Source organism: Tribolium madens, unplaced genomic scaffold, assembly GCF_015345945.1.
Source record: "Tribolium madens isolate multiple individuals breed KSU strain unplaced genomic scaffold, Tmad_KSU_1.1 Scaffold_3;HRSCAF=73;Tcas5.2_LG2, whole genome shotgun sequence".
NCBI classification, from domain to species: domain Eukaryota; kingdom Metazoa; phylum Arthropoda; class Insecta; order Coleoptera; family Tenebrionidae; genus Tribolium; species Tribolium madens.
In genome coordinates this window covers 3,013,867-3,038,314 of record NW_025401006.1, presented here as the reverse complement: position 1 = coordinate 3,038,314, position 24,448 = coordinate 3,013,867, and the positions used below count along the sequence as shown (strand labels likewise).

Below are 24,448 nucleotides of genomic sequence, written 5' to 3'. Positions count from 1 at the left end.
TGATCCACAATGAATGAATCTGTCGGCAATCCTGACTCTAATTTTTAACATTTTTTTTTTTGAGGGGTTTTACGTCAAGTATTTGTCAAGCAAAGCCCTAACCGGTTGGAGTGTTTCAAATTATTAACAAAAATCCTTTCAAATCTGTTACGAACAGACACAGTCTTTCTGGATAACTTTGTATAATAATAAATTTAATTTAAAAAGCGCTCAATAGAAAAAATAGTATAAAACCGAGTATTACAATTTCCCATTGTAATACTCGTGCAATTATAAAACTCGTCACTGCGTGGCTCGTGTCACAAACTACTCGTATCACAATGAGAGTGTTTGTAACACTTGTTTTTTAATATGCTATGTTACAACTGTAAGAACAATAAAAAGACAAAATATAAAATTTGTTTTGGGGACTCAACAAAAAATTCAGTTACAATATGTTGTAAATGAATCAAGAAAATTCCATAATGAAACTAGGAATGTGAACACCACAGGAACGTTGTTATCTCATGTACTTTAAATATTTCTCATTTCACGTAGTGTTGTACTCATATATCTAATAAAAGCTTGTGCTTATTTTTTATACTTCAATCTTAAAGTTTATTATTTAAAAATATTAAAACAATCTAATATATACTAAATATATGAATATTTCCACTTTTTGCACCCAAAATGTTGTGGCTCAAAAATGAACGTACAAACATATTTTTTCAGAGTTTGATGAAATGGCTAGTTATGTGGATAGTCCCTGCGTGAAATAATTTATTGGCGTTGTGGAAGTTATCAATCTGCAGCGTTGTTCAGTGCATTGCTGCCATAATGCATGAAGCAGTAAAAATTCTTGATAACTACGCATGATTTAAGTGCAACCTGCTGTGACATTAGTTGCCATATATTTCCGAATATTCATAAAGATAAACATAATTTACGGTGCCATAAAGTTCATATGGTAATACCGGCATGTCCACCTGCTATAATTGGATTGTCATTTGTGTTATTTTCGTTTTAAATAAATTTTTATGTTCGTATATTATGTGTGGGTATTTTAATTTGTAGATTAATTTATCAAGTCGATATTTCATCATCTATTATGAATTCCAAAATTCCGTGTCAGGAATAAAACACAAGAAAGTCACTTAAACGAGGATTCAGCGCCTTATTAAAAGGCAACCCGTCCAAACAAAATAAAAGGCCGTTATCTGTTGAGATATAAAAAAAAAACAGCAACGCGTATGTGTTATCGCTCGGTATAAAATGCAATATCCTTAGCGCTTAGCACAAAAGAACGCCATAAACTCTTGTTGCAAAATGTTAAAAACATAACGATATTAATATGAGTTATGACTCCGGCAGCAGTCATAAACTAAACAAAATGTCATTTCGTGAGAAGGCTTATCGTTATCGCTACTTTTACGTCCACAAGCCAGCATGAGGTGCCGGAGCGCTACTGAACCGACGCCCTTCTCTCGTGATATGAAACTTTATTCGATTTATATATAGTGCGTTTACACATAAATCTCATCAAGCGTCAAGACGTAACCTGACGCTAAATTTTCATTAAGCTTCAAACAACGTCAATTTTAAAATTACAACAATCCAACAAAAAACTAGATTGTCTTTTCATAGGACACGCTTAATTAAAACATAATATTTTATTTAAACTAGCTAATTAATTCGTTCTCAAGTAGGTCAGATCGGAATCTGTTAAAACTATTGTGAATTCATTACCTTGTGACACAAAATTAAAAAATTAATACTAATTTAAAAACGCTCTTAATTAAAAACATCAAAGTAATGTTGATTTATTGGTTTTAGTTAATTCACTCGTAGTTTTTCCTCCTTATTAGCACTGACATTTATTTTTTGTTTCGACAATTATTGAGGTACGTCCCCTAAATATTTTTGACGTCATCATTTGCATATAATATTGCAAAAAAATAAGATTGTTATACTTACCTTCATAATCTAAATTCATGCCTTGTTTTTTTTTAATAAAAATTCATAGGTATATTTACTTCAAAAACTCTTTTATTATTTTTTATTCTTTTATTATACAACTTAATTCATAGAGTAGGTAATAGTATATTACATAGTTACCGAGTAAGGAAGAGCTTCATTACAGCTGAGAGCGAGTTGAGGCTGAAATGATGCCTTCCTTGGAGGTTTTTATACTACGCATTTTATGTCACTTGAGTGAGACAAAGTTGTAAAACAAGCATTACGATGGTTAACCTTATTTTCTACTACTGTCAACTATTGTCACTGTCAGACTCGTCATTGCAAAATGTTAAATACCGAAAAATGTACCACTGAATGAAAAATTCCAAGGAAGGAAAATTGGAAATCCCTCAGAAGCCAAGGAGACAATTCTAAATTTTGAACGGTGGAAGATACTATATTTATGACAAGAGAAAAGTCCATAATTTGAAATTGTCATCAATTGACTTGACGTTAATGCTTGATTTTTTAGAAGTGACAAAAAATAATGACAAAATTATTTTGACCGCATTAGTACCATGGGCACCCACAGTGGGGGGGGGGGTCAGTGGGGGCCGTTGCTCCCCCTGGGACAATAGTGGTTGCTATTTTATATAAAAAAAAGATTTTTTTGATGTTTCACAAACTCGTTCTAACTTAAATTTTCATGAACGAAATAAGAAACTACTATTTACATTTTTATCACGAACTGGGTGATATAAAAACAGACGAATAAAGTTGTTATTATTTAATTTCGACAGGGGCCCCTCCTGACCATAATTTCTGCGGGCGCCCATGATTAGTACCACATTATGATGTTTACTTAGCAAGAAGAAAAATATAGGAATGATTGTCCTTCAATTGCTAGATAGAAATATCAATAAATTTATAAATGACTTAATTTGAGAGTAAAATAATAAGGTAATACAACGTCATGCACACTTTAGCTAAAAGTTACAGGTACATTATACAGCTACTTGGACACATGACTAATGGTGGTTGTATGCACCAGTCGGAAATCACGTAACTTCACGTCTATGCCGAATAAGCCATTTCATGTCGTGATTAAACAAATTATTCATTCAACTATTTGAATAAATTTTGAATAAATGAATTTAGCGTTGTAATCTATATAAGTCATGTTTATTTCATATACTACTTTACGCGTGCTCCATATGCAACTGGTAATGCAGGCAAGAATATATTGTTGCATTTCGTGTACGTGACGTTTGAAAGGCTCGTGTGTTATACAGGCTGTTTACGAATAACTAGCAAATTTTCTAAGCACTAATAGAACTCGTCAAGGGAGACAACATTTCTATTTCCAACATTTGCCGAACTGCGCCATATCAGAGTTAAGATAAAAAAATAAGTTGAGGCATTAATTCATAAAAAAATGGAATATACAGCGTAAAAACAAAAAAAAAATGCTACATTAAAATAGATCAGTGTCAATGTTAGTAGGTCAATACTTGCCGTAAAAATGCCTTGAAAAGTTGTCCTTTCTTGGCAATGCACGCGAACTCTTTGGGCTAGGGAAGCTTGAGTTCGCATACACTACCCCGCGTGATTTCTAATTGTTGAGACTGCTTGTTTTTTTATACTATTTTTTATAATTTGCTCTTTAATTTTAAATGATTAAGTCGCCTTTTAACTATTATGACGTCGCAAATGGAGGTAAATCAAAAAAAATAGAAATTTATTTCGAATGCTCGTTATAGACTCACGGAGTTAATCTAGTGGTCGTAAAATAAACCCAAAATTTAAATAAAATATTATTTCGAAAATCAAGAGAACGGCGTTTATTCTGAGACCTCTAAAACGCTGATTTCGGTTTATCATCATCTTGTTTTTTAGAGGATAAATATAAGCAAAAGCGTAAAAAATATTGACGCGTGTCGGGAACGTAAATGGCTGCAAATTACGGCATTGTGAAAAGGTGTAGATTTATGAATTTTGGAGTTGTAGTCATATAACTCGCGGTGAAAAATTCGCCTCGGCTTTCGTATGTATGTACATAGGGAAGAGAGAGGACGCGTCGCGTCGGTGTGTCATATGTCATAAGATATAAAGCACGCAAAAGACAAATACGTATTTTTAGCATCCCCGTTAAAGCAAGCTGACAGGCATTATGATTTATGAGTGACGGTCTCAGCAGGCCCGTCGTTTCCCGTACATCTCAATGAGTAATGTAATTTCATAATTGTCACTCCGACGTCGTTACCGTGATCAAATTACGGGGTCCGAGCAGCGATTGTCAAATGCGCGCTCGGTAAATTGTGATTGATGGCGGCTATTTCCGGCGACAGAGGGACATATTCTATCACCTCGGCGGCCATAAACACGTTTTTATATGCAACGTGACGCGGCTCGTACATTGTAACAAGTAGGCGGCGAGAATGGCCCTCTAGACGCGTAAATCACCATGATGTGGACATTGCACACGCGGGGTTAATATCCTGACTGATTTATACTCCGTTTCGGGGACAAACGCAAGCCCTAGTCGCCCCTGTCTTCGCCACAACCTCCATTGTGTTCCACTCTTCGTTCTTAACGAGCTCTCGCCGGTAATTAGTCTTCGGATTGTTTGCAGTTTTATTCAACACCACAAACAACTTCCGCACGAAATAATTTTATGGCTTTCAGACGAATGAAAAGTGGGTGACGTTTCAACAGACGGGACTATTTCAACTTTTTTCAACTCTTTGTCACTTACTACCCGCTGACATTAATTACACTTAATCACGAAATTCATAAATTGGCTCAAACAAGGCTAATTACCAAAATATGACGTTTCCTGTCCAAAATCATACTTTCCTTGTTGTCTATAAAACTAAAATCTGAACATTTCAAACAAAGCGATTGGACTGTTTTCGCCATGTGAACTGATGCGATTTTCTGTCCTTTCACCTCTCCCAGACATCAGACTGTTTAAAATTTGTGATACTTGAACATAAAAATAACATTTCATCTTCTTTTTTTGTATAACAATTACCCAGTGGCGTCTTAACCCAATTTGGCGCCCAAAGCCCTAAGAAAATTTCGGCCCCTCTTCCCATTGATTTTTTTCTGTTTCACTAACACATTTTTTACATATTAGTGTTTGATATAGCATTCTCTTCTTTTCTGTTTTTTATTAATTTTGTTAGTGGTAATGGTGAGTATCAAATTGATTGTAAAATCTTTACTTACCTAATAAACGCGTACTGTTTATTTATAGTAATTAGTAATAATACATAATTCAAAAATTGAAAAAATGGGGGATGATTCAAAAAAACAATGATTGTTGATTCAAAAAGGTTTGTTTCTGGCTTTCTTGTCAGCAAATACGTTAATAATTTTGTCAAAACTGTGAGCATTAAATTTCATTTTCGATGCACATTATGGCTAACGCGTTTAATTTAAGATTAGATAATGTAGATCTGAGGTAGCCTTATATTCTCTTCAATGCTGAAAACAATCTTTCACCTGTAAAATTAGTCACCGCTTTAGAAGCGTACATTCTCAACAAAATTACAAGATTAGGGAAATAAGTCGTTAATATTTTTCAGCTTCAATTTTTTTAGTATGTCCATTTGACAAAAGACCTAAAGGTCCTTGATTTGAAGCAATTTGTCTTCCAAGTTATGATGAAGATCTTCTTTGAAAGTTTCAACCAACTATCAGCATTGTTCCAAGAAAAAATAATGACCGTGAATTTATTTTGCTCCGAAAATCACGATTTTATTATTTCTTTAAAGAAAAAAAAATCTTTCTCAAAATTTTGCGCTTTTTGAACGGGCTTCGGCTTCTGCTATAATACGCCACTGCAACTACTGCAACTGCACTGGAACGAAACGTTTTTTGCTTAAACTACTTTTTTTTTGAAAAAAAACTAATTAATAAATGATAAAGTACGTAACGTTAATCAATAATAAAAAATTTCGAATTTAATTTTTGTTTTGTGTTGTGCAAATTTTTTAATTTTTTTTAGTTGGCAACCCTCTGTAGTAGTAGATTAGTATTAAGAGCAGAAATGAGTCTTTTTGTGCTAAGTTCAGAAATTAAAAGCCAAACCATTGATTAACCATAATATGGTTAATCAATGGCCAAACGAAGCAAGGCCGGCAACTGGTCAAAGCACAAAAAGACCTTTTAACTTAACATTTTTTTCATGTTCCTGGTATCTTATCTTACTAGAAATTTTTCTCTGAGGCGCAAGTTCTGGCGCATCCTGTATACTACTTTAAAGTCTGTCTATATTTGATTGAATTTTCTGGTTTTGACTTACCAAACTAGTTTATGAGGAATTTAATGAGGGTGGTTGTAAAGCTATTGTTACAAAAGCGACCAGCTTGCCGTTGAAGCAACCTCGAAAGAAGCAAACCTTTACAATTGAGGGGTTGGAGTTTCTATATCGGGAGAGCTCTATTTTCTCCAAAGTAAAAATGTCCAAAATATTTCTGTCCAAAGTAAAATGAGCATCCGCACTTTTGTCCATCGTAAAAATGTCCAAAACAGCAAAACGTAATTTTATCCAACGTAAAAACATCCAAAGTATTTTTGTTCCACGTAAAATGAGCATCTGTATTTTTGTCCACTGTAAAAATGTCCAAAGATTTTGGTGTTCTTTGCAGTACCAAACTGATAACAAAATTATCAAGTATAGTTTTTATGAATCCTATAAAGTAGTTTTTCTTAATTTAATGATTTTTTTATGATAACAGTCGATATAATTTGCTGTTCTTTTTTATAAAGTCGTTTGATATCAGTCAATTTTTCTTTTTATTCTTGCACAGGGGCCATGTCTGTCAATACTGCCAAACCCAAACATGTTCCTAAATCGTTAAACTTTTTTACGGTGGACAATTATACGGATGCTGATTTTACTTTGCATCATTTTACCTTGGATTATTTTACGGTGGACAAAGTTATGTTGGACCAATCTACATTGAATTATTTTACGTTGGACACTTTTACTTTGGATAAAATTAATTGGATTATTTGACTTTGGACAATTTTGTATGCGTCCTTCAAACGTATCGCAAAGAAAAAAAAATTGAACTATGTTTACTTTTTAATGTTGATCGGCCATTTTGCTATTTTTGATTTTGACATCTGTCATCGATGCACATGGACGACTCGGGTTACATCACTTTGGCACCGAGTAAATACTAGTGCTTTTGTTTTGTAATAATTTTGTTCGTGTAACTATTTCTAAATAAATCGTAATTTCACCATGTGAAATGCTTTAGATGACCTATTTGACTCGATCGAACCGTCCCCGTGAACATTTAGACGCCTAGGACTTGAAGTATTTCAACACCAGTTACAAAAAAAAACACTTTAATTGTTTCTAAAGAGATAAACAAAGACGCAATTTCGACCGCTTGAACATAAAATTTAAATATAAGTTGACAATTAAAAAATAGTATATTAAAGTACAAGTTGCAGAAGATATCTATTCAAGCACAAATTTGAAATTTCGAAACGAGCCGCGTAGCGGCGAGTTGAGAAACAAATGAGTGCTTGAAGAACCTTCTGAAACAAGTGCTGTATACTATTTTTTCTATTTTGCCATTTTATATCATTTTATAAATTAAAAAACGAAAATTTAATTTTTTGTTTAAAGAATTTTGCGATGGTTGGCGACACTTAGGTATGTGGAATAATTTTAGGCGGCTGTACAAAATAAAAATAATTCATATTTTCACATTTGAAAATGAATTGTGAAGAAAGTCCATCACTAAAATTAAATTACCGCGAACGACTTATTCCAGCACTCAAATGACGTCATTTGGGTGCTGCAATAGACTTATTCCAACACCGAAATAGAAAAAAAAAACTTAAAACCAAAACAAAATTTTACTCTGAAATTACAAAAAAAAAATAGATGTAAATAATACGGAATCTTACCTATAACAGAATTATAAACTGTTTTAATTGTGAGTGTGTAGAAATGTGTATAAAATTTGATTTGAGTTCTCTCGAGCAAATGTGTGTGTATTGGAGGTTGGGGAAACAGTATTTCCGCGGCTCGTTTGTCGCGGCAGGAAAAATGATTTCCTTTGTAACTACCACAGACAAGCAGACAACTTATATAACACGATTGTATTGTGGATATAACACATGGAATAAATCCTCATTCTCGACGATCTCTAATAAAAGAATCGCGAGTGAAGTTGGCAGCTCGTCATGACGAATATTTCGTTCAGAAAACAATACAAAAATGGAATTTATCACAGCACGCCGACAGTTTGGCAGCAGAAAATTGATCATAGCTTCGCATTAACGTGAGTTTTGTTGAGCAAGAACTCGACAGCAACGGGATGCGTGAGCCCAATATGTTTACCACAATAGACTGAGAAATGAGAAAACGGAAGGGGATGATTCCACAACCGCCGGTGTTATTAAATATTTAGTTGTCTCTACTGACCGCAATCTGGAAAGAGGAAGATAAATCATTTATTAGGTGGATAATATGTTACGATCTCGATTTTAAACCCACGTTAAGCCATTATTAGGTAATGTTTCAAGTGGCAAACGTAGTGAGTGGATCGCTGAAGAGAGTGCGAGGTCACGTGTTAGAGATCAGTGTCACTCTACCATCCATCATATTGCTTCCATCTTTCATAAAACGATTGCCGCACTAACATCAAATGCTGTCAACAAATCTGACGGGTTATTAAGCCACAACTAAATTGCGTCTTTAAGATAAGTCAAAATTTTCAATAAAAGTCAAAATTAATATTTACAGATTGTCAGTAAAAGGCAAAGACCTGTCGATATCTCTCCGGACTGCTTCGTTTCTGATTTTAAGCCAGCGATCGCACCAATCCAATTTCAAACAAAATGTCAAGTGACCGTTAAGCAAAATCTCCCAAATCCCAGCTGCCTGCTGAACGTACTGTAAACACATAACTTAGAACCCTCCTGGATTATCCAGTGATCGATTCGAGACATCCCAAGCCGCCAATCAGTAACAACACCTTGAACGTTTTCTGTCACATAGTGTGAGCGTCCGTTTGTATCTTTTTAATAATTCAGCACAGCTAGTTTTTCTTAGAAATTTTGTCGAAAATGAAGAGTTAATTTTAGCCTGCATTATTAACAGGAAATGTTCCTCAGTACAAAAACCTAATATATTTAAATTACACTGTCACCATCAAGAAATTTTAATCCCACTTTCGCGGATATAAAAATGGATATAAAATTCCATAACACGTAACTTCATTGCAGTACTTGTCACCTTCAGTATATTTTCAGTAATGCAATAAAAAGAAAACGACGTTTTTACCCTCCTGGAAGTGTATTTTTACATCACTCTGGGGTCTCCAAAATTTCAAATTCCATTTCACACAACACTCTGCTCCCCCGATATGGCACTTTGGCCGGAGCTCGCTATCAATAGTCGCATTGTAAACTGAGCACTTTGAGGTGTTGAATGACTTCAATCCACTTTTCCATGACGGTCTTACCGACGACGACGTGAATTATTCCGGGCAGCTTGCCTTTGATAAGTGTCTTAACTCCGGATATAGCCCCTCTCTCACAATGCGACACTAAACATTCTCAATTTTCCAATATAAAACCATTTATATCTAAAATTAGCTCCAAGCCTGAGCTTAAAAACCACTACAATCGAATTAGTGTATTTTTTGTCAGTTATTTGTTTACAATTTATTGATTTTGTCGTTTATTTATTCCACAAATAATCCAGAAATTGCATGTTGAATGCAAAAGTAAATAGTAAATATTGTATTGCAACTCAATTACCTAGCAATTATTTGTAATAATGCACCAAAGCGGCAATGTAATTATACAACATTTCCTTATATTCCCAACCACTATTTAAGACAAATTCTATCAAATTTGCAACAAGAAGTGAAACCGAAGACAAAAGATAAAACACGCCATTTAATGTTATCATGTCACACGTCATTGTCAAATACAAAGCTACTTTAAAACCCATTTTGTCTACATTATTTTTGATGTTATAAGGATCTTATTTCTTTTCCTCTTTAGAAATTTAAGGGCAAAGTATCTTGATACTTCGTGTTAAAAATACGATACTATTGTCATTCCCAATGTAAACTTTAATGTTCAATAAAGCAAACATTGAATTAAAATTGTATGTTGGAATGTGATGATCAAACAATTGTCACTAACACTCTAGGACCCTTAAGGCAGACTATTTGAAAAGCGAGGGTAGCTTGACGTCCGACATAATTAATAACCGTTCCAGACGTCCTTTCATGTCATAATGCAATTATTTCAGCGTTATAATGAGGTTTTTCCTTTTATTCCAAAATGGTATCAAATATTTCGATTCGATTGTATGGAAAACTGTGATAGCAACTAAGTTTAATTTGTTTACCGAATATCTTATGCGGAACGTGGACGGGACTAAAAAGGACAGCTCAGTGGCCCTTCTAAAGAAAACAAAGTACCGTCAACGGATGACAGGCGAGCTCAGCATCCTCCCTTGTTCTTTATAGCGACGCTGTCACAATTTATTATTTCTTTTTATCACCGCAACCGCTATATTACACTAAATGAATAATACCTCTTATGACTTGTCACGAAATAATCTGACGGCGTCTGGTAAACGTTTAAAATGTGTCGGGGCAAATTAGAAGCCAGCATTGAACCCTGCTTTTATAACCTAAGACAGGAACCATTACACCAGGATAGGGCAGAATTACTCTCGGTCCATCAAGCACGCTTATAGTCTTACGAGCGTTACTTGATGTGACCATTTAAGGGAATTTAGCCCTTTTACCGCATTTATTTGTAGCTTCTTCAAAAAAATATACTTATAGATTTTGTGATACGGCAATAACAGCTGTTTTTATCTGTTTAAATATATAAAGATAATGACGGTTACTAATGATTAATAAAAGCATGTTAAATCGTCTAATGGTTGCTACTGTCATTACGTGCAAAGCGGTATCTATATTCGAATTCGATTTCCGTTTGTTTAAAGTTTAATGATTTCCGAGAGTGGTGTATAATAATAATTAAATCGTTATAAGGCGTGCTGTTGTCGGCGTTAGTTTCGAGTAAACGACGATCTAAACTATTCTCTGCAGCAACAGCCACTAATCATGGAGGTTTAGGGAGAGGGTTAACCCGCTCGCTGACATCGGCCACTCAATTACCGCGGCTTTAATTAGTCCGTGACGGCCCATTGCCAGCTCATTAATACGTAGCGCGGCGAGTCCCGGGAGAGAGCAGGTAAATCACTCTTGACATCCCGGGCGCGCTCCCAAACCGTCTCGTGTCGCTGCTTAATCACTGAATTAATTTTAATTGCACGCTACAAATGGTAATACGCGATGTTTTTACCTCATCCTCGACCTGATTCATGTTCGATGAGAACGAACGACCATTTACCTAACATAATCACATTAGAATTTCCTTTCCAAGGGCCTTTACGAATTCAAGATAGATATCTAGCTATCTGAATACACAAACGACTTCTAGTCGAAGAACTTGTTTTTATTTTTTTTATGTAAATAGTTTCCCTCTTTAGCAAACTCACGTCTCTAACCAATCCGCACACCAAGATAAAAAATCGTGTTTTAAAAAAATACATATTTAAATATGAAAAATACAAATTTGTATTTCTCTTTATTTTCTGGCTGATAAAATTCCTCAAAATGGCTTGGTTTTAAAAATTTTATCTATAAAAATCCATCTTTCGAGAGAGTTCTTCGAAGCAGGTAGTAAGTAGGGTACCGCTGAAGTCCTTTAAACAAAATTTCTTTTTTACTCCTTAGATTAGTTCTAATACCTATTTTGTGTAAAACAGATTAGTCCCTTCGGTTAAAACTTTTTAGGGAAACTAAACAAACATTTTTCGGTTTCTTTGAAAAGCTTTAATTAAGCTCTACTTCTCGAAAACTCCTCGACTCATTTCAATTTTACACTTCTTTTAACATCAATTAAAAAATGTAAAATGTCACATACTCGTAGGACATACACGTACTCACTAATATTTTATTTTTCTGAATTTACAAAATGATGAACAGTTGCGGCCCTTGAAAACTAAGACATTCACTTTTGGCATACTTTGTATTTACTATTTTAAAAATTCGTAAAGTGTAAACTAGGTTTTCATCAAGGATGATAATGTCAGTTTCAATTTTTCGGTTTCGGATGGTGCTGCAATAAAACATTACAGTCATTAAAATATAACTTGATCAATGCCCTGTTCTTATGTGTTTACCAATAAAAAGCTGTAATCAAAGGAAGCGTAAGTTACATTTTCGAAATGTCACGTTGAAATTTAGGTGAAATTAAAGTTTAAATCCAAATTCTGTGTTTTTTACCACACTCAGAGTAAGTACATAGTACAGTTGGTTGCAATAAAAACCGAAAATAGAATTTTCTTTAGATTGAAACAGGCTTTGCCCTTGTCAATTTAGTTGTCAATTTGTCATCTGCCGCATTCAAATAATTTTTTCTGCAATGCCGCACTTAAATGCCGAGAGCATCAGATGCAAATCAAGATAATCAATTAGTTGAGTACTTACGTGAAAACCCAATGAGTAGTGAGTACTACAGATTAACTGTCAGTTCTAACTTAACCTTTTAGAATTAAGCCATGTTCAAGCTATGGATAAATATAAAAATTTGACATTTTTATGCCTTGACATTTTCCGATTTTTTTGCAACCAAGTGTACCTAATATAACTGAGTATGAAACATGCACTATAATTCACAGGAGAATTCTTCAGTGTAATTTTTTCTTTAATATACGATTGGTTTGCTAGATGCTAAAAATTCAAAGAGGGCATAGCATTAAAATTTTCTTATATTTTATGAACTATAGTTATTTCAGTGTACAAAATTTAAGTACATTGTTTTGAAGGAAACTTTTCTAGTCCACGACATTAATTCGTATTATTTGAATGACATTTTAGAAACTTCAGCTTCAAGACATTTGACAACGACAAAATTTTGGATTTGTCAAAGTGTCTTAGTTTTCAACGGTCGGAACTGTACTTACTCGTATTCGAAGTATACTAGATCATAGTGATCATCTGATAAACGGAAACTACGTAACTTTATTGTTTTATTTTGTGGTATTTAGGCTTATTATTGTGCTTATGATTGCAAATTTTAAATAAAATTATAAACAATATATTGACTAGTTTTACATTTAATAAACGTAAAACTTTTCAAATCTTTTATTAGGTTTTGAAAATTTTTGGGCAAATGTGTCGAAATCTGTTAGCCTCGTTTCGGCTTGGCGGATAACGAATGGAGCGGAAGCCTTCATGAGAAATGGAGGTGTTAGGAGTTATGAGCTTCATCTCTGTGCCGCCTCAGTCGGATATTGCCGTTCATTTGTCTTTTAGGGGGTGGTGGTGTCGTGTCATGCAATATCGGTGTCGTCTCGCCAGCTGATTGTGGCGAGACTCAAATCCAAAACTAGGCCTATTTGTCATCGTACCAGGAGATGGCGTTCTTATCTCATGTTAGCCATCAACTTGAAGTATACAGAGGGGACGTTCAAGCAAGCCATGCCGGTATCCGTTTGGTTATTGCAGCCGTTTCGCCTTATCAACGCTTCCAAAATTACTCTTTATGTGCTAAATACTGTGCTTCGCCATTTTAAAATTAGAAGCGGTTGTTTAACCGAGAAAAGTTATGATACTTTTTATATTATCTCTCGCTGAGTAAACCTATTACACTTAAATTTTAAAACAGTCACATTTTCTCGCTCTTATCGCCGCTATTATATCTGGAAATGCGTTGCAAACACTCCTGCATCTCTTCTGCTGCGAAAACTGATGACACGGAAGTTTCTTATCGCTAAATAAATTAAAATTGTCTTCTTTTTCGCTAGATATAATAAGGTCCACTAGCCAAAGATTTGGTTAATTTGAACACAATTGTTTTTGATTGTGTCTCAAAATGTGCAAATTTAGTTGTTATTCGATTTAATTGTTTACAAATAGCGTGAATTTGCGTTGGTAGAATATTAAGTTTCTTGGAAATTTCACACCTACAAGGGAAAATTGTACTATGCAAGCAGGTCAGGTACGGTCGACATAATTGCGCAATTTGGATAATGCAAGCAAGCAAAGAATATTGTAGACACTCACATTCCGGCAATGAAAAAATTTAAAACTGGTCGTATAAAATACGGTCTAATAATAAAGAAAATTAATTAACAAATAAAGTGATTTTATGGTTTATAGACCTATAACATAGCGTGTTTAGTCGTCAGGTAAAGCGCTAATACATGTCACCGAACGACTATAAAACTAGTAGTATATTCTCTCGGTTCTTCTTTACTCTCTTAACTGGCTCGTATTTTAGTATGTTGTCCCATTCTCGTGTACTTAATGTGTTGGGAGTCGAGGGGAGCTGTTTTGCGAACCCATTAATTTAATTCATTATCCTTTGGTCTTGGAGATGGTGCCGAGTTGTTGAAAATAGATGCGCCACTTCACACAAATGCACCAATCAAAATACAATTTAAATGCAAGCACAAAATTGCCATAACAATACAATATTTTTAAAACTACATACTTAACCGTGTTTGAGAAAATAGAAAATAACTGAATTTTTGTTAGTAGCCAGTATATTTAATAATCATATTTCTTGAATAGAAATTGATTGAAAAACATTCAAAAAAAATTTATGCATAATAAAGAAAGACTGACAGGTAATCCCTGTTTTATTAAAAGCTCAAACGAAACCTTAATTGAAACGCGCATTAAAATTATTTTCCCATAAGCAAAATCGAATTTAGTTCTCCACGAGGGAAACGACAAAGCTCGCCGCTTCCTCTGTTATAGTCCTGTCGATGACGCCATAAGGATTGCCACCCCTGCAAAAAGTCTCGCAATACCCAACTTTGATGTTACACAAATTGCTCAGACGATAAAAGAATTTTTGATGAAAACTCCGCAAAAAATCGTTTTGAGCTGGCTGTAAGGATAATTATTCGGGCGGGATTAAATTACCTGACACGTGTTAAAACATACACAACGTTAAATGCATGACAACCGGAAAATATGTAGTCAAAGTGAAATACACTGAATAAAAAGTTCAAAGCATCCATGTCTATGCCACATGCAGACGTAAATCCAGTCAGCTTGTCGAAAACTTGCTTATTTACTGCCTTTCAAGCTTTACGTCGTTCCAAGCTTTGCATGTGATGTAAAAATGAACCAATCAACGCCCTCTTTTTATCAAGCTTTGAGGTAATATGAAAATCACGTCTACTCTCAAACGCTTTGTGTGTTTACAGTTTTCCTTTTTCGCTGTGTGCTTATGACACATTTGATTTAATGCAAAACCATGAAATAACAAAACGTAGTAATGCTCCGGAAAATTTCATCACGGATTTGGTGCGCCACCAAACACACCGCAATTGCTTTCCCTGGCGAGAAACAAGAACTGAAAAAATGATATTACGAAAACAGGATCAAAAAGAAACGAAGTTTATTTATTCCTTCTAAAAGCGAAGCAAATAACTTACGCCCTTGGTGCCTCAAAATTATCACAAATAAAGCTTTTAAGCAAATATTTTCAAATAAAAGTATTCATAGAGCTTAGCGACTTTCTTCAAATTTTCACACTACTAATTTAAAGATTTACTTGATAAACAAATAAACAAAATACCTTCAAACGACTCCTTTTCGGTAGAAAGTTAAAAACAAATTTCGAAAGAAAGTTTTTTTTTAATTTTCCGTAGGACATACTTTGTAAGAAAAACACGTTTAGGTTGTCAAATAACTTTTGAATTTTTTAAAGCAACTATATCAGGAATTATCTGTATTAGGTATTCTGGCTTAAATAAGACCGATTTTTTTTTAGTTAACTATGATTTTTATTTTTTCTGGATGCAAACACCGGCAAATCCTCGATCACATCAGAATGTGTTAACCAATAAATCTTTATTAGAAACCAACAACTAACCGCAAAATTAGTCATCGGATCGTAATTTCACCCCTGATTTGCAAGACAAAAAAATCTTTTCTCCAATTATTTTGTAATGTTTGAGTTCTGTTAAATTGTGAGAGATATATTGCCATAGCGTCGGGTGTAAGCAGACTCGTGGCCTTGCAAGCAATGTAATCTGAACTTGCGAAAGGAACGTCGTTTGCGGTGATAAATCAGGTCCGGTGRGGTATTATCAGTGGCGAGCTTGGGATGCTTACATGATAAACTCCACCAAACAAATTCCACATTGTCCGGCAGCTAGTTGCTAGATCGTTTATCAGGGTGGAGAACAGCGCCACGGGCCGGCGCGATAAAGAGACCATGAATGAGGAAGCGACCGCTTAAAGTTGCACCGGGGGCCCCGGGAGCTCTCGATGTCTCTCTCGCGAAGATAAATAACCCCTCAGTAATTGCGTGCGGAGCGATACCATATTTCATACACGCCATGAGCCATAACTTAGGAGGCAATTACTATGAGTACGTCGTTTATCATCCGACTCCTCGAGACAAGGGCGGCGGGACTTGATAATCGAGATTAAATTGATAAAGAATCTATCCCTGCCAAAATCAAACAGTTTCGATATTAACTTTGATAGCGAAGAAAAACGACAGACGACTTGAAAAATGATCCTAGTACCAATTCAGATAATTAATTTGTTCGGCGGCGTTCTCCGATAATGGTAATGCCCTAGTCGGGATGTACCATTAACATGCTTTATGTCACCGGAGGGATTCTCCTTATATAGGTGTTGACGACCGCAACGCCGGCGTAATTCCTTCCTAGTTTATATCTGGCTCTATTGTCGCGGCCGTCCTAAATGGTCCCTCTGGTCCGCAATTAATCCACTCACAATCCCAGGGCGGTTAGTGGTAAAGCAGGGACGGTTAGCGGTCAGCTTGGCCTTGCTCCCGGATTCCGCAAGATTGCGCCATCCCCAAGACACAAATAATTTACGAGGACAGACGGGAGAACCACTTATTGCCTTCGGCTAATCTCACTCAAATCAATTTTTAATAATCTAATAATCACTTTCAAAACTTGTATACAAATTACAAATAGATACATATTATTTTTCAGTTAAACGAATCGTTTTTTTTATAATACCTATCCTCTAAACAAAAATCCTTTAAACTGTTAGTTTTCTTGCAATTAAACAGAAGTACATAAACTGTCAACTTTTCCACCATTACAAGTATTGAGATAATCAAAAAATGTCAATCCCAAACGCCGCAGAAATATTTCAATGGAATAATTTATCAACAAAACATTCCATTAAAAATTGCTTTTCCTTTACTGGGTGCCACATAATTTTTTTTCACATTTAAAGGAAATTTCTTTTTAATTAATGTTAGGACCGATTTTAATAAATTAGAGTGAGAGAAAATTAAAATAAGAATTATTTTATTGAGACATCATATTTGCGTAAACGTGAAAATGACACGAAAGCATTTTTCGCAATAGCTGATATTCAACTTTAGTAACACACTTATTTGTTTAGTGATTATTAAGATGAGTGAAAAATGATTAAAGCAGTGCCCATTCAAAAACAAATTTCTGTAAAATCTCCAACTTCGCAGCGATTTTCAGAACCTGAAAATATGACAACGGTTGATTTGAACAAGAATGGATATTTGCCAAATGGTAAGTACTTGCTTATTTAATAAATGTTATATTGCAAATTATTTATAGATACCCAGGGTGAATTAAAACCAGACACAATTGAAAAATTTAATATAACAAAAATAATAAAGTCACTATTAGTAGGAATTGGAATTTTCATATTGTTAGGGTTGTGCACCACCATTTTAATATTAATAATACATCGAGGTTTGTTTTTGTCAAAAAATTTCATTTAGTTACCTAGATTTTGTAGGTTCTTATAGAAGCATACAAGAGCTTAATAAAAAATCTCAGACACAAGAAACATCTTTAAAACGTTTATTAAATAATAAAGAAATGATCAAAGCATGTAAAACATCAAAAAATTTTGAAGACTGTTGTAACATATTTTACAAATCAAAAGAAGTTAAGAAGTGTAGTGTTCAAAAGGTATTAGATCTTTTCTTGCAATACGAATTGGAATCTAACAATCGTCTTAAACGGCAAAATTATGAAGAGTACAATTTTGATTACCCTCCGGAATATTATAATGAAGATATATATCCAAACTATAATTTTGACTATGAACCACAAGCTTACGATTTCAATGGCAATAGTGAAATTATTCCTGACGAAAGTAATAAATATTTTAGTTATGATCATTACAATAAAATAGAAGAATATAATGAATTAAGCTTCACAAATAAAAAAACTAAAGTACAACAGCTGACAAAGACGAAACCTCTTCCTACAAGAAAGGAGTTCGACACTGTCAAATCCTCTTCCATCCTAAAGTCTTCAAACCCAATCCAAGAAACCAACACATGGTCAACTACAACAATACTACCTAAAACTTGTGTTGACGACAAAAATTGTCCAACTGTCATCAAGGCTACTACCAAAATTGCAAACATTAGCAACCTAGTTGCGGAACCCGGTCATTTAAAAATAGCTTTAAATGAAACAAAGATAAAATTAACACCAAATTTAGAAAGCAGTCCACGAATTAGTCAAGGAACCGAATTTGAATTGAAACCGTCTGGAGAAATACAAACTTCGAGTCAACCAAAACAAGTCAATCCGTGTTTTTACCCTTTTCCGGGGTCTTTTATTTCACCATATTCACCTCCAATAAATTTCGACCCTAATAATTACGGACGTGTGGCAAATATTCAACATCAACCACTATATATCATTAATCCTCCGATGTACCCTTCTGTTGCAATGCCTTACCAAGGATATGGAAATTACCCAAACCTACAAACTACCAATAAATACCCAATTCAAGTTGCTGGAGCAGGGGGGCAATTCTACTTGTGTAATCCTCTTTCAGTCCCAAATAATAATGTTGCTGGTTTGCAAGGTGTCGAAATAAGACGCATGTCGGAAATTTTCAATCTTCAAGATTCAGTACAAGAAACAAAAAAACAAGAGCTTGCATTTAACATAAATAAAACACGAGACGCTGTAGAATGTCCACTTGGAACTCGTGGTTGCAATGATGGCTCTAAATGTATTCACGATCGACAGTTTTGCGATAATGAAGTCAATTGTGACGATGCAAGTGACGAGTTGAATTGTTCTTGTAAAAGTCGTGTTGGTGCAATACGCTGGTGTGACGGGTACCTTGATTGTCCGAATGGAGAAGACGAACAAGAATGCTTTGGTATGTTGTAAATCTAAAAAATCCTAGTAAATTAAAATATTTTTTTAGGTTGTCGACACGATGAATTTAGTTGTGATGACTGGTCTAGGTTTCAAAAAAGCACATGCATACCATTATCACAAAGATGTGACGGTATTAAACATTGCGAAATGACAGGAAAAGACGAAGAAGATTGTTCAATTCTTACAGACCATGTTGGTCAACACTCGTTTTATAAAATGTCAAATGCTGCTGGATTTCTGCACCGGAACTATAAAGGAAAATGGTATCCCACCTGTTTCGGAGTCGACATTTTTTCCCTAGATGTTTGTAGAACTGAAGCAGGGCCGAGTGAAATGTAAAATACTAATATTCACAAACACTTTCTTCAAAACCGTGATTCCAGATTACCCAAAACTAATTTAATAACCAGTAACGACAATTATATCGGACCTTTTCTTGGAGTTTCCTCAACCAATGGAATTGTTTTATCTAATGATTGTATAAGAAATAAGGCAGTTTTTGTAGAGTGCCCGCCAATGTTTTGTGGCTTAAGATTGACAGTAACAAACCCTTTTCGTATTGCAGAAGTGGACACAAGTGCTGAAGAACTCTTAGCACGCATGCACCACAGTAGACTAGCAACTGATGAACTCGTTGGTAATTCTAGAGTAGTTGGAGGCAAAGCAAGTCAACCAACAGCCTGGCCATGGGTTGTTTCTATTTACAAAAACGGGGTTTTTCACTGTGGGGGTGTTCTTATTAATGACTTGTGGATTTTGACTGCAGCTCATTGTGTAGACAGATTTTGGTTTTTCTATTATGAGATTCAAGTCGGTATTTTAAGGCGATTTTCGTATTCACCAATGGAACAAAGTCGCTGGGCTACTGTAGCCATTCCTCACGAAAGCTATAATAAAAGATCACTTAAAAACGATATAGCCTTAATGAAATTATCAAAACCAGTCCGATTTAACAGATACGTTCGCCCCATTTGTTTACCATCTGAAATGACTGCTGGTGATGATTTCCTTCGTGGTCCTAAACCAAACACTGTTTGCGTTACTGTTGGTTGGGGAGCTACAGTCGAGCATGGAACAGACCGTAAATTACATAAAATTGTAACCACATTTGCTATAAAAAGTGTTTCTAGCTGATCATTTAAGGGAAGTAGAAGTTCCAATTTTGCCCACTTGTAAACACATTGAAGACAAAGAAGGAGACGAGATTTGTGCTGGATTGTCGGAAGGAGGACGAGATGCCTGTCAAGGGGATAGTGGAGGCCCTTTGATGTGCCAAAATGAAAAAAATCGGAGTCAGTGGTATCTCGCTGGTATTGTCAGTCATGGTGAAGGTTGTGCTAGGCCAAATGAACCAGGAGTATACACAAAAGTCAGCAAATATATCGGATGGATACATGAAAATATTAGTAAAAAATTTGTACTTGAAGTAGTTGGTCTTTTATTAATGGTTTCAGATGGTAAAACTGTGGGAAGAGAACCTTTACAAAAATGTCCCGGATATGTATGTCGGGGCACGAAAAAGTGTTTGGCAAAGAAAAGACGTTGCGATAAAATTGTGGACTGTCTATTTGGTGATGATGAAACAAACTGTTGGCAGTCCCATACACAATCTCTCTTTCGGTCAAATATTGTAGGAAGCAAGCACCAAGGGTTAATGAATGATTTATTAAGTTTGCTTCATTTAAATAATTCTTCTGAAGAGACAGATGATGTGTCAACAGAGTCTCAAAATAGTACCGAAAGTGTAGAAATTAAAGCAAATCTACCCAAATATTTTACGTGTGAGAAGTAAATATTCTGCTGACCGATACCTATGTCTTAATGTTAAATTTGAAGAATGTTGCAGACAATACCATATGATGAGAAATGTAATAAAGTGGTAAACTGTGAGGATGGTACAGACGAAGCTGACTGTTCGTGTGTAGATTACCTGAAAAGATTTCATAAAGATGCAATTTGTGATGGTGTAACAGACTGTAAGGACATGTCGGATGAAGCTAATTGCGGTAAGACTGGTAATTACACGTACTAAATATTTTAATTGACGTCTCTTTTTAGTAAAATGTCCAACAAACCAGTATTTATGTCGCATAGGTCAAAAATGTATTCCTTTGGAAAACCGCTGCGATGGGAACCTAAACTGCATTAGCGGCGAAGATGAATGGGACTGCGGTGAGTCATCCCATTTTGCAAGATTAGAAAACACAAAAGCTTTTTCATTTACTTTTCCTTTAATGATAAAGCACGTTGTAAGAATAATGAGAAGCTAGAGAATTGGTGTCGAAAATAAATAATTTCGTTGGGATTTATCTTTACAGTCTCCCTTACGGATGGGAGGACATTAGTGCTGGACAGTGATTTACGTCCCAAGCAGAGCATGAAAGGTATAATTACAATCAATCGTTTCGGTGTCTGGAGACCACTCTGCACCAACGCGTCCATCGACAACGCAGCATCCATCGCCGCAAATGTTTGCAATTTGTTAGGCTTTGAAGAATACACAGCTTTCCATAAATTATCCGTCGCAGATAAGCCACTGAATGTCACAATCGACGGCTTTGAACGATACCATTCCTCATTAGACGAGCTCCCTGTTTGCGGTGGCTTGTTTGTCGGCTGTTTGAACGTGTCTTTAGAAGACAACGTACACGAGCTCCATCAAGATAACATTACCAGTCAAGTGGAACTTTACACTTCACCTTGGAACGCCGTGATTTATTCGGATGGGAAATTTAGTTGTACAGGAACGATTCTCAATCCGCATTGGATTATTACCGCCAAAGCATGTTTCCCAAAGCAATTACCGTGAGTTTATCAATCTTCAATATCTCAAAAGAGTATTTGTGACACAGAAATTTACACAGAATTAATAAATACGTTACTGCACTTGTGGGAAAAGGAAAAGCTCATTTCGACGTGGAGGGACCACACGAACAAATTTTAACCGTGGATAACGTAGCTTTTGTAAATGAAAGTGAAGCTATTCTGCTTCATACACAGCAAAAAATCAACTTCAACAGATACGTTAAAGCGGCACAAATAACCACAAAGTATGTTTAACACAGTAGTTTTTATTTCAACCGCAATTTTTTGTCCAGATCTGTCTTCATCAAAGAACACTGCGTTGCAATTGGCTTTGAAAATAAAAGAAACAAAATAGTGCTTTTGCAACCCAAAAAAGACTGTGCCCTTGGGTTTCGGTGCTTCGAAATAGTCGACATTTGCAAGGTTGTTGCCTTTACATTGCATAAAATAACACTAATTGTGTTTTGTTTTAGAACAAAACAAAATTAGAGCCATGGCATGGCGTAATCACTTGTAATTCCAGAAATGGTTGGTATGCAACAGCAATTTACACTAGAATCGAAGAATTTTGCAATTCATCACAAAGACAATTCCAGACAATTGATAAAAATAAAATAGGTTTTGCTATGGGTGAGGGTTTTATTCCTGCTGTAACTATATCTAAATTTAATAATTTTAAAGGAAACGAACTTGAAAAAATCTCTCCGATGGAATGTTCTGGTTTCAGATGCCTTATAGGAAATTGTATTAATAAGAATCAATTTTGTGACGGTGTTTCCGACTGCAGGAACGGCGAAGATGAAGATTCAAACGAATGTTTAAAATTAGAGGATGAGTGTCCTCTTTTGACCAACTGTACAAACTATTCTCGTAAGTTGCTTTCATCAATAAACCTCTCTATGCCCAAGCTTGCAAAAGTACTGATTTCAACCGCTAGATTGCGGTAGAGACCTGATTTCCTACTACATTTCGAATTTAATTTTAGCATGCAAATCGACTGAATTTAGGTGCAAGAATGGCGATTGTGTTCCAAAAACCGCGTTTTGTGACAATATTGATGATTGTAAAGACAAGTCTGATGAACCGGACGAATGTTCCTGCAGGCCTTATTTAGAAAGAGTTCATCCCGAAAAAATCTGCGATGGGACTGTCAATTGTTGGGACAGATTTGATGAAAAAAACTGCTCTTGTGGATTTAAATCCGGTGAAAAATGTGGCGAGTAAGATATTTCTCTTTTTAATTAATTACAGGATAATCTTGATCCAGACATTCTACTGGAAATAATTGCTACAAGGTAGGACGTAGTGCTTTTAATAAGCGGATGGAATATATCCTCGAGGTGTTTTAATGCAATACTTTTTCAAAACGTTACTTCACCACTAATTTTCCTGCTATTAGTTAAAATTAATTTTCAGAACGGATCTGTGCGTTTCGCAAGAAATGATCTGTGACGGGTTTCAAGACTGTCCCGGCGGCGAAGACGAGAGTGTTTGCTATTCATTCAGAACGACATTAGCAAAGTATTTTTTTAAATTAATAATCGCTGTTTTAATCTAGTTGTTCATTTTTGTAGTTACAATAGCGGAGAAGTGTTTAGACGCACCGCAGGCGTTTGGCATTCTGGTTGTTTCGCACGAAACCATACCACTACTGAGCTGGAGGAAATTTGCAAAAAGCTGGGATTTGCTGGCGGCAGTGCCAAACAACTTGTACCACCTGAAGATACAAATCCAGCTTTGAAACCTGTAAAAGATCGGTTCGATGTCGTGTGGACTCTAAGCAAAGGAAGTAAACTCAAGTTGCGACTCCGCACCGGAAATGAACCATACGTGAAATTTGTTGAGGATTCCGACTGTCATAAACTGTATTTAGAGTGTCTTTAATTTAATAAATAAGAGAAAAAATTTCAATAAATTATCTCACGCTGCACTACATGTTTGATATTTCGCCCCATTATCAATTTGGCACTGATCCCAAAAATGTGTAGGATTTTCGGTCACGTTTGCCTACATTTCGGCATTACAGGTGAGCATGTCCATTAGCATTTTATGAACGCGGATTATTTACACACCGATTTAGTCAGTGCTTGGAGTATTGGGCGGCCATCGACCTGAGAAACCGTTGAGCGACCAGGGCCAGGAATGTTGCTGTGTGTTCTGCAAGAAGTATACTCTCTCTATAACTTGTCTTCTACCGGTTCCCTGAATCTCACCAAGATGTTGGTCAAGGAGGACCGTCGACGTTTATATCGCGCGATTGGCCATCTTGACACAAGCGAAACTTTTTTCTCGCCGATTTAGGTTAAACCAGAATTTTACCCCCAAAGCTAATTTATGCAAAAGCACGTACATACCCACAACAGGTGTCATTTTAAAAGGAGATTAGCTTGTAAAACGATTTGAATATTGCACCCCTAAGCAAGAGGAGATTATAATAAACTCTCAGGTGTGCAAGGT

The 24,448-nt window shown here is 35.4% G+C and overlaps 1 protein-coding gene across 1 annotated transcript in view; it reads left to right on the top strand.

The window, feature by feature from the left end:
• Positions 1 to 23,912, top strand: part of LOC123007578 (serine protease nudel-like) — a 33,354-nt gene extending 9,442 nt beyond the window's left edge. Inside the window, exons 2-18 of the mRNA XM_044402958.1 lie at positions 17,418 to 17,560; positions 17,609 to 17,746; positions 17,793 to 19,184; positions 19,233 to 19,521; positions 19,570 to 20,267; positions 20,317 to 20,592; positions 20,641 to 20,974; positions 21,023 to 21,192; positions 21,245 to 21,358; positions 21,505 to 21,991; positions 22,051 to 22,236; positions 22,285 to 22,414; positions 22,465 to 22,621; positions 22,673 to 22,861; positions 22,977 to 23,211; positions 23,408 to 23,512; positions 23,566 to 23,912. Coding sequence (XP_044258893.1) covers positions 17,440 to 17,560; positions 17,609 to 17,746; positions 17,793 to 19,184; positions 19,233 to 19,521; positions 19,570 to 20,267; positions 20,317 to 20,592; positions 20,641 to 20,974; positions 21,023 to 21,192; positions 21,245 to 21,358; positions 21,505 to 21,991; positions 22,051 to 22,236; positions 22,285 to 22,414; positions 22,465 to 22,621; positions 22,673 to 22,861; positions 22,977 to 23,211; positions 23,408 to 23,512; positions 23,566 to 23,875 — 5,331 coding nt within the window. The 5' untranslated portion in view covers positions 17,418 to 17,439 and the 3' untranslated portion in view covers positions 23,876 to 23,912. The remainder of the gene's footprint in view (positions 1 to 17,417; positions 17,561 to 17,608; positions 17,747 to 17,792; positions 19,185 to 19,232; positions 19,522 to 19,569; positions 20,268 to 20,316; positions 20,593 to 20,640; positions 20,975 to 21,022; positions 21,193 to 21,244; positions 21,359 to 21,504; positions 21,992 to 22,050; positions 22,237 to 22,284; positions 22,415 to 22,464; positions 22,622 to 22,672; positions 22,862 to 22,976; positions 23,212 to 23,407; positions 23,513 to 23,565) is intronic.
• The last annotated feature ends 536 nt before the right edge of the window (positions 23,913 to 24,448 follow it).